General features: G+C 35.1%; 1 protein-coding gene across 1 annotated transcript in view; it reads right to left on the reverse strand.

Annotated features, from left to right (window-relative positions):
• Positions 1-1,976: 1,976 nt before the first annotated feature.
• MICU3 (mitochondrial calcium uptake family, member 3) overlaps positions 1,977-14,676 on the reverse strand; it is a gene marked incomplete at its 5' end in the record, with an annotated part of 38,815 nt that continues 26,115 nt past the window's right edge. The window contains 4 exons of the mRNA XM_010083655.1: positions 1,977-2,630; positions 9,117-9,191; positions 12,179-12,336; positions 13,303-13,411. Of these exons, the coding sequence (XP_010081957.1) occupies positions 9,123-9,191; positions 12,179-12,336; positions 13,303-13,411 (336 nt within the window). The remainder of the gene's footprint in view (positions 2,631-9,116; positions 9,192-12,178; positions 12,337-13,302; positions 13,412-14,676) is intronic.

Consider the following 14,676-nt stretch of genomic DNA (forward strand, 5'->3'; position numbering starts at 1 on the left):
TTGCACTTCCAGCTCTTTTATACAAAATTCTGTGGCAGAAAAGCAGAGCTATCTAAAGCAATAGTCAAAAGAAGCAAAAAAGGTTTGGGTTTTTTTGTGATGGTGAGATGCTCTAATTCAAAGCACTTGTACATTCATGTTACACAAAAGTTTTTATGACAAAAGAATTTGAATGATATACACTGCAAATAAAATTAGTTTCAAGTGCATTTATTTTAAAATAAACAAGACTATTATATGCATATATTAATATTTATATTAAATAACTTATTATTAAACGTGAGAAAAAATACTCTTAAAAACTAATTGACACTTTCACATTCTATTTTATATTAAGTGACTATCATTACGAAATATATAGAAAAATGATAAAATTGTCTCAAGCCAGCCATAAAAGCAAAGTGCACTATTACCTAGGGCAGTGGAGGAGCAAAATGATAACGGTGCTGCTGCTTCCTCCAAGGGGACAATCACTGTAAGTGGGCAGTAGTGAATGAAGTGGAAGGGCAGCAACCCCTTCAGTAATTCCCTATCCTTTCTTCCCATTTTTTGTCCTTCATGACTGAAGTAGCAAATTGCGTTTTGCATATGCTGACAAGAAGCAGAGAGACAGTCCTGCACACCAAGATGATACACTGAATACAATTAATTCCTTAAATGATCACACAGGGATTGCAGCTTATCCATATTCTGTTGTGTCTTTATCCCAATTTATTTGATTTTTCTTGTTGTCAGTAGTTTAAGGATGCCAAAGTGGAAATTTGGTAAGTATTTTATCATCAAATACAAACTAAAGTAGCACCCTTCAAAAGCTTTCTGAACTGGCTTTTTCTCAGATAAAAGCCACACCTAGATTTTTTCTAAGATTCACAGAGTGGAATTTCTTAAAAAAACATCTTCCTTTTCATTCTGTTTCGATTTTCAGCAGAAATAGATCTTATTATAAATGAAACATTTTAAACTTAGGTGTACTTGCACAGATGCTATACATCTTTTGTATCCACAGGTCATGTAAGATGGTATTTGAGCAACATGTGCACTAAACACAATTTTGAGAAGTATGCTTACAGGTATATTTGGAGTAATAAAATATTTAAAATCATTATTTTGGTTCTATTTTAATTGTCATACTCCACCAAATATTTGCCTTTCTGGTAACAATTTATTGCCATCGGTTTTAGTGTGCGTGTGTATTCAGCTAGAAATATTTCAAGGCACAGATTGCTCCTAAACAGATAGAGACTGACTTAATGTCCCGTGAACCTTTTCAAGAAGGATATAAGAAACATGTTCATGTTTGTTTCAGTTTAATTCACACCAGCTAACAATCATTTTGAAAGGGACTACGGAAAAATGCTGCTGCTGAATAGCGAAGAAAAAATTTAGAGAATATGAAAACCAAACATAACAGTGTCCTTACCACCGTTTCAGTAACATTTAAACCTACAGGGCTATGAAAGATCATGGTGCCTACTGATTGCCTGTAGTCTTCACAGACTTTATAAGGCCTGATTTATGTTTAATATTTGATGTGTAATATTAAAATAATATTACTTAATGAGCATTGCTCTGTACTGCTGCATGCATTTGTTTTTGTTTTGCTTTTTTGTTTGACACAAACACAAGTTATTTATGTATTTTTCAGATACTGCATTCCAGAGCAGCAAACTAAGCAACTCTAATTTCTACTCAGTGCTGTATCTTACTTCATACAAAAGTGCACAATTCACAAGAAACACATAAAGTTTTACTCTACCAGAAATATATCAGTGAATTTATATGTATGGCAATAAAATTTGCAATAAATATTACAAAGGGTGTATTACTTAACGTGATTTTCAAAATTTTGACTTTTCTTCAACATGTGGCTCATAAGACATCCTAAAATCTTGTACTATCTTTTTAAAGGATAAATTAATAAACATAATAGTAAGACTTGGAGAATCTGAACATTATAGTCCATACAGTACTTTTCCTAGGTAAATACCTATCATTCACATTATAACCATAACAGCTTTACTCTTTTTAAAGTAACAGCTTTGTTAGCTTCTAAGAATTTAATTTGTACATTCAACTCATATACAATTGCTATGGTACTTAGTGTATTCTTATTCCCAATTAAGCACAAACTTTTAATGGTGCTCTTCTGAAAGCAAGTTCACAGTCTAAGCTGATGTGGGGCAGTTTCTCTTCATTGCCAAAACGTTTGCCTACCCCAGTGTAAAACTTACTTTTGTTTTCTTTTAAATTACAAAGACATCTCAAAATAACAGGTAATATTCAAAATGTAGTCTTAAAAAAAACACTTCTGCCAATCAGGTGACAGTTTGTAATTTAAATAAAATACATACTTAAAAGCGGTTGTAAGAGTTGAAGATCACTACATTAAGTGGAAAAGAAGTCCTGTGTTTTCTTCTGCAGCTGGAAGATTCACAATTCATCTGGGTTAGTTTGTTCTTCATGAAGAAGTCATAGGAATAAATAGTTTTAGCCAGTGCAGATAATCCTTCTTTCTTCCTTTATCTCAGCATATCTTGTCTACGAAACTGCTTCCATAGATCTCTGAGATGTTCACTGGTTACAGTCATCACACAAGAGTAATACTCCTTCCACCCATACTTTGGAGTCTCCTGTGAAAAGTGAAAAACATACAATTGGAAGAAGATATTGTTCACTAAATCCCTTAATATTACATGAAATTTGACTCACACTCATTCAAACTAGATATACGTTTTAATATCAAAATCACGAAAAGATCAAATACTTCTGTGGCTCAGAAGTACTTCTGTAAAACGAGGGTTATAAATCCATACACAGATTAAGTATTCAGAATGCATCCTCACCTCACAGCACACAGTTAGCATTCAACAAATAGCCTATGTATATTAAAAGCTGTAAGAAAAGATTTCCTCTTTGTTCAGGTATTTCCTGCTCTCTCTCTATTTTTGTTTCTTGCTTCTTCATGTCAACACTGTACTAAAAAAATTCACCTCCAATACCAAATAAAAAGCATAGCAAATTACTGATGTTCATGAAACTGAGGCATTAGCAAAAGCCAAATACAAAATAGGCAGATGATACAAAAGCTTCTTTATCCTAGGTTACCTTCGTCCTAACTGCATTGCAGTTCATTGACATTAGTAAGTGCTCACTGAATGGAGAGGAATATTGTCCACAAAGGCTGGCCTGGGAGATTCACTAGACTCTTTGCTGTCTGTAGTTATCACTGGATCACATAATTTCTTCTGCTATTCCTAACCTCACAAGCCTATTTTGATATTAAGTACAGAAAGAGGGAGAGGGGCTAAATATTAGATCAATTGGGGAAAGAGGCTAAGTTAAGGAACAGGAATTATAATCATAGATAAGTCAGAAGCATTTACAAGTAATTTTAAATCGTAATCCATTTTAGAAATTAAGTCCAGTATCTGAAGTAAATGGTTACAGTGTCAAGGTGAGAGATTGTCTGATAGTTTGTTTTGCTTGAAGTGAGTGAAGAAGTTAAAAATATTGTGACATTGCAGTATATTAACACCCACCATTAGAGAGTGAAGCCTACATTTCATTTATTCTTATTACTTATCTTGTATAATTAAAAAGCATAGAACATTAAGCAGAAGTTGTAAATATTCAGAAAACAATCTAATCCACAGCAGTGTATAATCCAGGCTTTAAATGAAATACTAGAAACAATACTTACACGAATGCATAATTTAGTTGAGACTTATGGTCAATCTTATGAAAAAAATGCATTACTTGCAAACTGCATTGCATTATTTAAGAAAAGCACATTCAGTTGATTAACCAGTGCTTTGAGATACACATTTATTTTTTTATTTTATGAAACAGGTTCAGAGAAATGCTCATAAAAATCAGTAAAAGAAACACTAAAGTACATTAACTGTTCATCTACTTATTTGTAATGTATGCCTTGTTGTTGCATCTACTCTCAGTGTACCAAATCCATAGAAAGAACATTTTGTCCACATGCTCTGCAATGCTTTCACATTTCACTGGAACATTTTCTTCTTACTGTACCCAGCTGTGTTTTTAAGGTTCTAGTTAGTTTTAGGATCAAAAGTCTGGGTTCTGTAATTTCCAGTTACTTTTGTAAGATGAGTCAGTATGGCCTGCCTATCACACACTGCCCACTCTTATTTGCTTTAGAGAAGAGGTAACCAACAGTCTCTTCAACTATTAAGCAACAGCCTCTTCATTTTTTTTTTAAAGCTATCTCTTATGATAAATGTATTAAACTGCAGTATATTAGGAAAGTATGGAAATTAAAAGCTTTCACAATATTAACTACGTGACACATCTTAATGTTGCTTGACTGAAGTATTTATAGAAGACAGTAATTTACTGTTGAAGAAACATGACTAGCAATGAGGTTCTGAATCCACGCTCGATTCTTTCATGTCTTCCTCAAAATGAAATTTACTTCCCCAATCAGTCCCAAGACTGTTAATAGCTATTACCTATTACTTCCTAAAAACTTTTAATCAGAAATTTAGAAGCTCCACAAAATTCAGAACATCTATAAAACAGTTCTTTTAATGCAAAAATTGTAAGATTTTCAATAAATTACTGGGACTTACAACTTATTTTCTAGATTTACAATAGTGACATATAATATGGATTTTCAATACTTTAGAAGTAAACAAAATTGGAATTATAGCCTAAGTATCTATTACTGGTTCTGCATACACAAATAGTTTAGTGAACAGTACTTTCAGATGGACTTGAATGCCTCCTGAAGTTGGCCTCTAGCATCCTTCTTTGGAAATTAACTCTGTGTCCTGGTTTCAGCTGAGACAGAGTTAACTTTCTTCATAGTAGCTAGTGTGAAGCTGTGTTTTGGATTTGTGCTGAGAAGAAGGCTGATAACATACTGATTTTTAGAGCTGCTGCTAGGACAGTCAAGGACTTCTCAGCTTCTCTCCTGTGCCAGTGTCTGCAGGTGCAGAAGCCGGGAGGGAGCACAGCCCCAATTCCTAGCCTAGGATTCAATCTTAGGTTTAAGATTGAGACCCAAATTGGCCAATGGTCTATTCCATATCATGCACATCATGCCCAGTGTATAGATAAGGCTCTGTCCGGAAGGTTGCTCTCTCTCAGTCGGCTCTCTCGGACACTTGGGCTCTTATCTCTTTTCCACGATTGCAGTTTTGGGACTCTGTGCTCTGGGATCATGAGCCAGGAACAGGCTGAGCCTTGGTCATCAGGTGGTGAGCAGTATCACTCTGCATCACTCATTTGTGTATCTGTATATATTACTATTCCTATTATTATAATTATTATTTTCAATTTTATTGTAGTTTAGTTATTACATTGTTAATTACATTGACTGTGGGTACATCTCAACCCATGAGTGTCTTTTCCCTTTACTCCTTTAATTCTCTCCCCATCCCCTGGAGGAAGGAGGGTAAGCAAGCAGCTGCATGGTGTTTCGATGCTAGCCAACTGGGTCAAAACCACAACACTCTGAAAGGGTTTTCTTAGACATTTCCTAGATAACCCTTCCATCAGGCATTCTAAGTAGAGCTCTCCTCTTGGCTCCATTTGGCACTTCCCTACTAGTGTCTGTTTTCTGTTCTGCCTACAGTATATACAAAGGAGTACCTGCCAGTGCTGAGTCAGGTTGTGTGCCCTGCAGGGAGAACAATGCAGAAGGACAAGCTCTCCAAGAGTATGGCCAGCTGTTTGGAACACACAGAGATTGTACTGTTGTTCCCCAAGGAGATATTTTCATTATTTATTGTAAGGGTATAACATTTTTAATGCTGTGAAGTAAATTGGATCAGTGCAATTTAGAGATACATAATGTACAGCACAACGTGCTGTTTATCCCTTTTCAGGGTGCAGATTCAAAGTATGGTATAACCCATGGTATGTACACCAGGTATCCTAATCTCTTTCATCAGAGTTCTACGTTTATCACAGAAAGTATATCAAAGCACAAACAATGATCTGTACATTTATATATAGAACAAAGTAAAATTAAGAGTTATTGTATTGCACCTAACTTTGGGATGCAATTGCAGCAGATTTTTATATTTCACATATATTTTTTTCTTTGTACATCAGACTGAAATTTAATTACCCAATTGAAATAATTCAATTTCAAATCTCCAATGATTCAATTTTTTTATCTTTTCAATTTGTAAACTAAATAGAAAATAATAATTTCTAGAATTATGTAAACCTTCACTCCATACTGTATGGCAAAGACAGAATTAGTTCTGTTCTCCTCCACAGTAACTAACTCCAAATCACTTCACATATGTTTTGGCTAAAGTTTCCATTTCCATTAACTGACACTTGTAACAAACTTTAATAAATATCTACAACAAATATGAAGAAATATTATAAGTTATGGAATGTTTTGCACAAAAAGGAACTCAGAATAGCTAACAACTGAGTATGTCACTGTAATTCATCACAACAGACAAGGAGCAGTTGGTCAAGTGAAAAGCAGTAGCTGACTAACATGTCTGCAGGCAAGAGGGAATTTTATATATATGAGTTTTACTCTGTATTCTTCAGTGCCCAGGTAACAGATATCTGATACAGTACTACACAAGCAAGCTTAGGTACCAGAAGCATTGTTGTTATAGCATCTAGGAGCTCCAGGTGGGAAGAAGAGCAGGGTCAGTAACCAGCAACCTCTACACCATGTCAGTGGTGCTGCCTGTGGCCAGGTCAGTGCACTGAGAACTAACCTGTTTTATCTGTACCGTCTCCCAGTGCATAGTGGAGACATACCATTATTCAACTTGAATTTTTTTTTCTTGAGAATGACTTTATTCAGAGTGAACAAAAATCTCCCTTTATACATCTCCACTGTATTTTTTTTCCCAGCTTACCCCAACTCAACAGATGAATGAATTAATTTATTGCCCGAGTTCAGATCTCCGTCAAGGTGTCCCATGCTTTAAACACAGTCTCTCTTTTTGTAACCAAGCTAATTTTATTTGCCCTGCTTATTAGACACTGTATTCTTTTGTGTCACACTGCATTTTGTTCCAGTTGGCCACATACCCTTCACTGAAATTATTTGGAAAGCATCATGACTGTGTAACATCTTGCCAGTTTTCCTATAAATTTGTTCCCTATCTTGAAAAGTTTACAGTTTAAACAATACTTGATACATAGTTACAATGTAGGCTGTGTCAGAATTAGTGGGGACGAAAAGTCAAAGTACACCTAAAAGAATGTTTTTTAAAAAGACATGGGAAATGAAGAAAGCAAGAGCCAAAAGTTTCAAAGAGATGAAATTACACAAAATTAATCTAAAGCCATGTATTTCTTCTTATGTGACTGGTAAGTTGGACTACTAAGGCATTGTTTCAGCTATTTCATTAGTAATTTACACTTCCCATTAATTGGAGAAACCAGATGCTTTGTTATGATCAAATTTCCTTGTCTGTTCCTCACATATTAGTACAATGCTTCAGTATGTGGGTTATACCCATAAAGAGGAAGTATAATTTAAAAACCCCCTCTTACTAGTTAATCAATAAAGAAATAATCCTATGGATACTAAGTTTTAGAAGAGAAGGGCGTATGCAGGTCAAACAGAACTCGTCTTCCTTCTAGAAAGACAAATCAGCTGCGTAAACCTGGACATGCCTCAAGCTATCTTTACTGATGAATTTCAAAGAACCAGCCTGTTTAAAAGATGTGACACTTCACTGAAAAAAAAATGGTACAAGGAGTCCCATAGAACACAATTTGGGATACATGACATGCTGTGCCACTGGAATAGGTCAACAGTTTAGCTATATTCCCTCTACCTTACCAATCTTGCACAGGGGTCTATAAAAGGAAAACATCAGTGGGGCTGGTGAGCTAATGGGCTACCAGTCTGAGTAAACAGACCCCATCTCTCATCATTACAGACTTAAATTTTCAACTGTGCTAGAAGCCAACCATCACCTCAAATAAACAGGATCCAAGACACTTCTGCTTAGTGTACCTACATTCCTTTCCTGCCATGCTGTTTCAGAGTTAGGGAAGAAAACCAGTGGTCCCACAAGCTCACTGGCACATAAGTGCTCAGAGAGGCGTATGATAGGGAAGAGGAGGATTCAGAAGGTCAGATGCCAATATGCTGATGTAAGGAAGTATCTGAGGATGGTTATTCAAGAAATCTCAGCTTAGTATTGTCCCCCAGAATTAAAAACAGAGGAGGAATGACAGTCAAACCCTCCTGGCTCGGGAGCACAAGATGTGCTGGCTACTCCATGGGGTTCACTCACACCAGACCACTGGCTGTGGGGTCTTGTTTTTCACGGTCTACATCTCTTTGTTCCTCCCCACTGCAAAATAATACATCTGGGACACATATTAGCTGTTAAGGGCCTTTGTAGCAACTACTGCAAAGTCCATAAATATAGACATGAAAAAAGGGCTGGCACCAAAAGCTTAAAATTGCAAAGATGCAAACTCTTGCTACATGTAAGAAGAGAAATGTCTAATAACGCATTTCTGCTGTGTCCACCGTGTGACAGTTTCACAATATGGCTACAGAATATCCACACTCCAGTTTTTACACTGAAAACCACAGTAAAATCTAACTGTAAGAATGAATATTCATGTAGCGGATATGCAGAAACAGCCATGGTGGTCATGTGTGAGCACAGTGCCAATTTTTGAAAATTGCTGGTATAGCATTAATCGAGCCAAAAACACAGTATTGTTTTCAAAAGTGTAACTGTATAAATCTGTTACTAACAGTCTCTCAGGAAGAAAAATCTGCCTCTACAGGCTTCATTGGTAAACACTTTTGAGCTATAGGTACCTGAGAAATTACTTGAAAAGTGGTCACAGGACAGACAGAAAACAGCAACAGAAAGAATACTTCTCCTTTATCGAACACAGTACAGAATCGCAGCTGGCTTACAAAACAGTGACAGTGAGAGTCATTGCCAACTCCAGAATAAAATTCTATCACTTCAATCAAAAACACAACGTGACGCTTTGAGCTGCTACATTGCTTACAGTCCAATAACCTATTCCTGAATTTTGGAACAGGAAACAAAGCAGTGACAGTTTAACATTCAGCCATTCCTGCAAGCATGCCAGCACACTCGGACGGGGCAGCTAACACATACCGTCATTTATCTGCTATAGAGTTCCTTCCTCACGCAGGATTTGAAAGTAGTATACCTCTGTATAGGTTTGTAGCCCTGTGGAGCAGAAGGTGGAGAAGTGCGCAGATGCAGACAACATGTGAAGGCAGCCAGAGGTAAGCATAAGACAACGGTATCATGAAAATACAAAAAAATGGCTTTAAGTGACAAATAGCTAGAAGATACAGTATAGTATGTGCTAGGTAAAATGTTTATCGTGTAGTAATTAAGTTCCAAATATTTCAGTTTAAAAATGGAATTTATAAAGGACAGGGAATCTTCTTATATATTTTTAAGTTAAAAAAAAATAAGGAAGGAAATAACTATTTTAAACCAAACAGCAGGAAAAAATAAAGCTTTTCATGTCTGCACATTTTAATAAGTTTATGGCAAAACTCTGACTGACCACTTGATGGCAGCTTAATATACTAGTTTGTTTCAAACTACTAAAACCAAAAAAGGTTTCAGATTATAATACTATATTCCAGAAAGAGAAAAATTTCATTTGATAAACTCTTTAAGACATTTACTTTTCCAAAAACATATCTAAAATATATGTTAAAATTAATATTTATTATGTTCCTATAAAAGATAGTACCTGGCCTTCCTCATGTTTGTAAGCTTATGGCTAAGCTTTTAAATAGGACAGTGGTAAGTACTGACTTGACCTTTCAGAACTCCAGTTTAACTGGACTTGTGTAACTCTTTGCTCTTAAATGTTTGCTTTAGTCAGACTATATAACTTCAAAATGCCCTTTTCTAAAATACATGGTCCTACTAGCAAGCTCTGTGATGCCCTCAAAGTTCTTCTGGGCAAACATTTTAGTAAAACAACTTTTTAAAAAGTTGAATTACTAAGTATAAAATGTTAATTGTAAAATCATACAATTTTAAACTCTTCCTTTCAGACATTTTTAGAGTTATCAGAGACTACATTGATTTGGGCAGACATTAATTGTAGGATACTTTAAAATCAGGCATTTACACTATAAACAGGTTCAAATTTCTCATGTTGCTACAAAATACTGCATACGCAGAACCTATAATGTTCTTTTTATCTGTATAATGGAACTGACCAAATCTTAATATGGATTCAAAACACAGTTATCAACAAAGAAAGGGTTAGTGATTTGTTAGTTTTGATTTAGCACAAGACAACATTTGAGCCCTCCACACTGTAGGAGCAAGAGGGTTAACTTTTATTTGATCTGGCCACACGAAATACTGTATAACGTTTAATGTACAAACAATAGGAGGCAATTAATGACACTTTCTGACAATTTGTTCAGGGCAAAGGATTCTCATGTGATTTCTTCTTTCCATTCTAAACCAAGATTGGGGTACGTGGGGGGTGTTAATTAAACCGAAAAGGCAATTTTTTGCAGAGTTTTTACTACCACCCATTCTTGGAAAAATCAGGTTTGTGTGACACTTAAGAAAAATTACTGGAAATTGTAATTCCTAAGTTTGGTACTGTAATTGTCTTGGAATACTACTGATTAGTGAAGAGAATGCATTTTTCTGAATAATCCAACAAGTCTGCATGTATGCATGTTTAAATATAACTGAATTACAGGACCAAATCACGATCATCTCCTATGCAACCCAGGACATCTCTCGTATCTACTTAAAATTAGACAGATCATTCATGAAAGATGGTGCTATTCCTCTGAACATCCTTGGCTATTTATAGTTCTTTTACTGGAATATTTTGTAGTGACCTAGGCAAAAGATACATGCATATGACTGAATAGTGCTGGATGACATAGATTCTTTGGGATTATATGTGATTTCTGTCATGCATTTTGTGAAATAGAAACATGTAATACATTTACAAGAATTACTTAGTAAGCACACTGTTTTCTGGTTAAATTAACATACACTGCACACTTACAATTAGTAAACAATTAAAACATATAGCTGAAACAGTTATGAAACAATCATCATTCCCACACCGAAATAAAAGGAATTGAGGACCAACAAGGAAGTAAGTTTGTTACAAATGCAGTGGTTGTTATCCACATTTTACATTCAATCATAGTATTACAAAAATAACAAGTAAACTATTAGACTCAAACACCACTTCACAGAAAGTTCTAAAACTATATTTAGGAAGCTAACTAAAAATGACTAAAATTACATTACAGAAATAACATACTGAAATGTGAATTTCGGAACCATAATACCGTTTAAGATTTATGTCTAAGGGATTAGGTTGTCAGTAAGAACACCATTTTACACTTAGTTAAAAATGTTAACACCTGTCATATGAAGGAAAAAAATGTGACTTATTGATTATACTCCAATTAAAAATTTGTCTGCTACTGTAAAATTTCCTTGTACTACACAGAACCTGAAGAGGGCAGCAAAGGCTATACATTCACTTAAAAGGCAAAGCAAGATTTACAAGCTTGTTCCCTATGCAAATTTTCTGCAAGTAATTTCCTGCCCTCTAGCTTCTTGTAATTTAATAGATTAGATACAGGGTTAAATTATCAAAAGCAACTTTGAACAAGAATATAGCATTGTTCAGTACCACTTCACTAATTCTTTATTTGAAAATTAGAACTATCTTCTGGTGCAACTCTTTCCGACAGTCATTATAAACACTTGGTATTTTGAATAATGTTTTAGCAGAGTCAATGGTTGATGTTTAACTAAATGGCCTGAGTTTGAGAGAGACAAACTCTCTTTTCCCTGCAAACAACCCAGACGTAATTGCTACCCTTGTTAACATTTTTAGTGGCAATCTATCAATCACACAATACAAGAAGAAATGACAGTATGCATAGGATTTCTCATCTCCAAATTGGTTTGTGTACTATAAAGGTACATTATGTCCTCTATGTATTGCTTTCTAATTAAAAAAAAAAAATCAAGACTTTAAAAAGGAATTTATCTTACAGACTGCGTCAGGATTTCTATAAAACATATGCCCTTAAACATACACAGTGTTGGTTTGCAACCTGCTGGTGCTATAGGTGCTTAAGTAAGTGCTAAGTAGTAAAGTCAACTAATATAACTACAAAAATTAGAATCCTTACCCTAAACCCTCGATTGAGTCTGTCTTTCATAATGCCGATAAATTCTTTATAACTCAACTGGTCATCTCTGTCAACATCAAAAATCTTGAACACTGTGTTCACCAAATGTGGTGAAAGCTTCACACCTGTGGCTACATACACAGCACGTTTGAATTCATCTGCATAAAGAGAACATCAGAGGAAAAAAATATTATTTTAATCCCACTTTGTGGACAACATATTATGACATATAAGTGAACTTTTAACTTGAGTTTTCATATTTAAACACTCAAAAAATAAGAAAATGTGAAAATTAGGATTGAATTTCACAGTTCTGAACCAAGTAGTTCTCAAATGATATAACATGAAACTGCTTAATTGGTATCAATTATTTTACACAAAAGATAACAGTCCACAGACTAAGTTTAACAACAAAATTAGAAAAATCATATTAAAATTAAACCTATGTTACATATATACGGATGGCATCTACTTAATTGACACAAAACAGAACCTAAGAAATGGAGCAAAGAGATAACGGTATACTCCTTTGGTAAGGAGTAGGTAGGACTATGCTGGCCTTACTGTGCCAGACCCATGAAGATGCTACTTGAGGAGAGCACGCAAATCTGACCACTTCACATATTCTTTACCTTGCACTCCCCAAATATCTCAACTGTTGTATTAAGGATTTTAGTCAGTACATACCTGCCTAGTTCTTTAAGCATGCACTTACTGATTTGTTCAAAAATCTGTCTAATCCCTCTTTGGACCTTCTGACACTGTTTCCTTCTACAACCTTTGTAGAAGGCCAGATTCCAAACACCCAATGTGTAAAGAAATGCTTTTGTTTGCTTTAAACTGATCTCTTATTGGTGTCATCAAGTGCCTCTTAACTGTTGTACTGTAGGATTTGATGACCAACTGTTCTGCATTCAGCTTATCCATTACTTAGATGACTTGGGAAAGCTTTATCATATCTCTTATGATACGACCGAGCTTCGTCCTCTCGAGGCTGGAGTCCGAGCCTTTTTAGCCTTTTACCTGAGATGTTACAACTACAAACTCAGAATTACAAAACATTTTGGTATTCTTGTCAACAGTTCTGTATCTTTATCAACAGATTTTTATAAAAATATACTTACCTTGACCAATGGAACGACTTGCAAAATTATACATTTGCATTGCGATTGTAAAGTCTTCTAGGTTGTTCAAGAATTGGAAAAATGATCTAAACTCCTCAAATGTGATACCCTAAAAATAAAAGAACAATATGCAACATAGGAATTACCAGTAGTGATGACACCCGAATAAATAAACCTTGCAGTTACATATGTCTTCTTCATTTAAGAATAGATAACTACACCCACTGAAAAAAATAGCGATTTGTCAATAAAGTAAAGAATTGGAGCCTCCTGAGGAATGGAAGATGTCTTTCCTCTTTGTCACTGCAACAGATAGCAATTCTTATCCAAAAAGCAGTCAAAAATATTGTTCCATTGCTTAAGGCAATCTTTAAGAATTCCAGAATTACTATGATACATCAGTTAATATTGAGAATAAGAGTCTAGGCTTGTATGAATACTGCAATATGTTTACTACTGATAACCTGTAAACCACTATTATATATATGTGAGTGTGTATGCTCACATAAATACACTGAATGAATTAATAAATATATTTTATGATCTAACTTAAGCTCTTTACTTTAAGGTGCAGTTTTTACATATCCAGATTTAGACACCTAGGTCTCTTCAGCTGATGCTCGAAATACCAAGTATCGCAGGGTTTGTCCAGCTTTTTAAATAAATATTTTGCATTTTGCCCAGACTTTAGAATACCTTCTGTGAAAAATTCTCTGAAAGTACTCTTGTACTTTCAGAGAAAAGTACAAGAGCACTTTCTCTTCTTTCCTTATGGTATTTGTTCTGCTTTTCTCTCACCTTAGCTACAAGATCCGATAAACTACCTCTTAATCAATTTTGAAAGAGACCTTAAACAGAGACTTTGAATTAAGCCAGGACCATTGCCTACATCTCATTTTCCATGGTCTGTCAGCCATTCTGAACATGGGACAGCATTCTTCGTCAAACCTTGATCTCCCTTGCCTCCTTTAACTACCATTCCTGGCTATTCTTCTGTCTGCTTTAATCCTTTTATCCTATTTAACTAAGTCTCTCCGACAATAACCCTGAAGACAACAGAAAGACCTGTGAGCCTTTCTATTCAAGTTTGACCTATGTCTCTTCTGAAAGATATACACAGTCATTATGGTATGGTGGAACGCAGAAAACATATTGAAGTACATTTGTGGCGGAGAAGAAAATGTCAGAGGCTGAATGTAAACCCATATGAGACAGCAAGTACTGTGGTAAATGTGCAGAGAAATGTAATATTGTTAAAATAAAATACTTTAATAGGCCTCAACCCACTTGAGATGTAAAATGCAGCTTAAGTGATCCTACCTAAGCTCTAGGTAAGATTTATAAACTGTTTGATTGGTGAGCTTGACCTATCTC

The sequence above is a fragment of the Pterocles gutturalis genome, unplaced genomic scaffold (genome assembly GCF_000699245.1).
Source record: "Pterocles gutturalis isolate BGI_N339 unplaced genomic scaffold, ASM69924v1 scaffold3170, whole genome shotgun sequence".
Taxonomy (NCBI): domain Eukaryota; kingdom Metazoa; phylum Chordata; class Aves; order Pterocliformes; family Pteroclidae; genus Pterocles; species Pterocles gutturalis.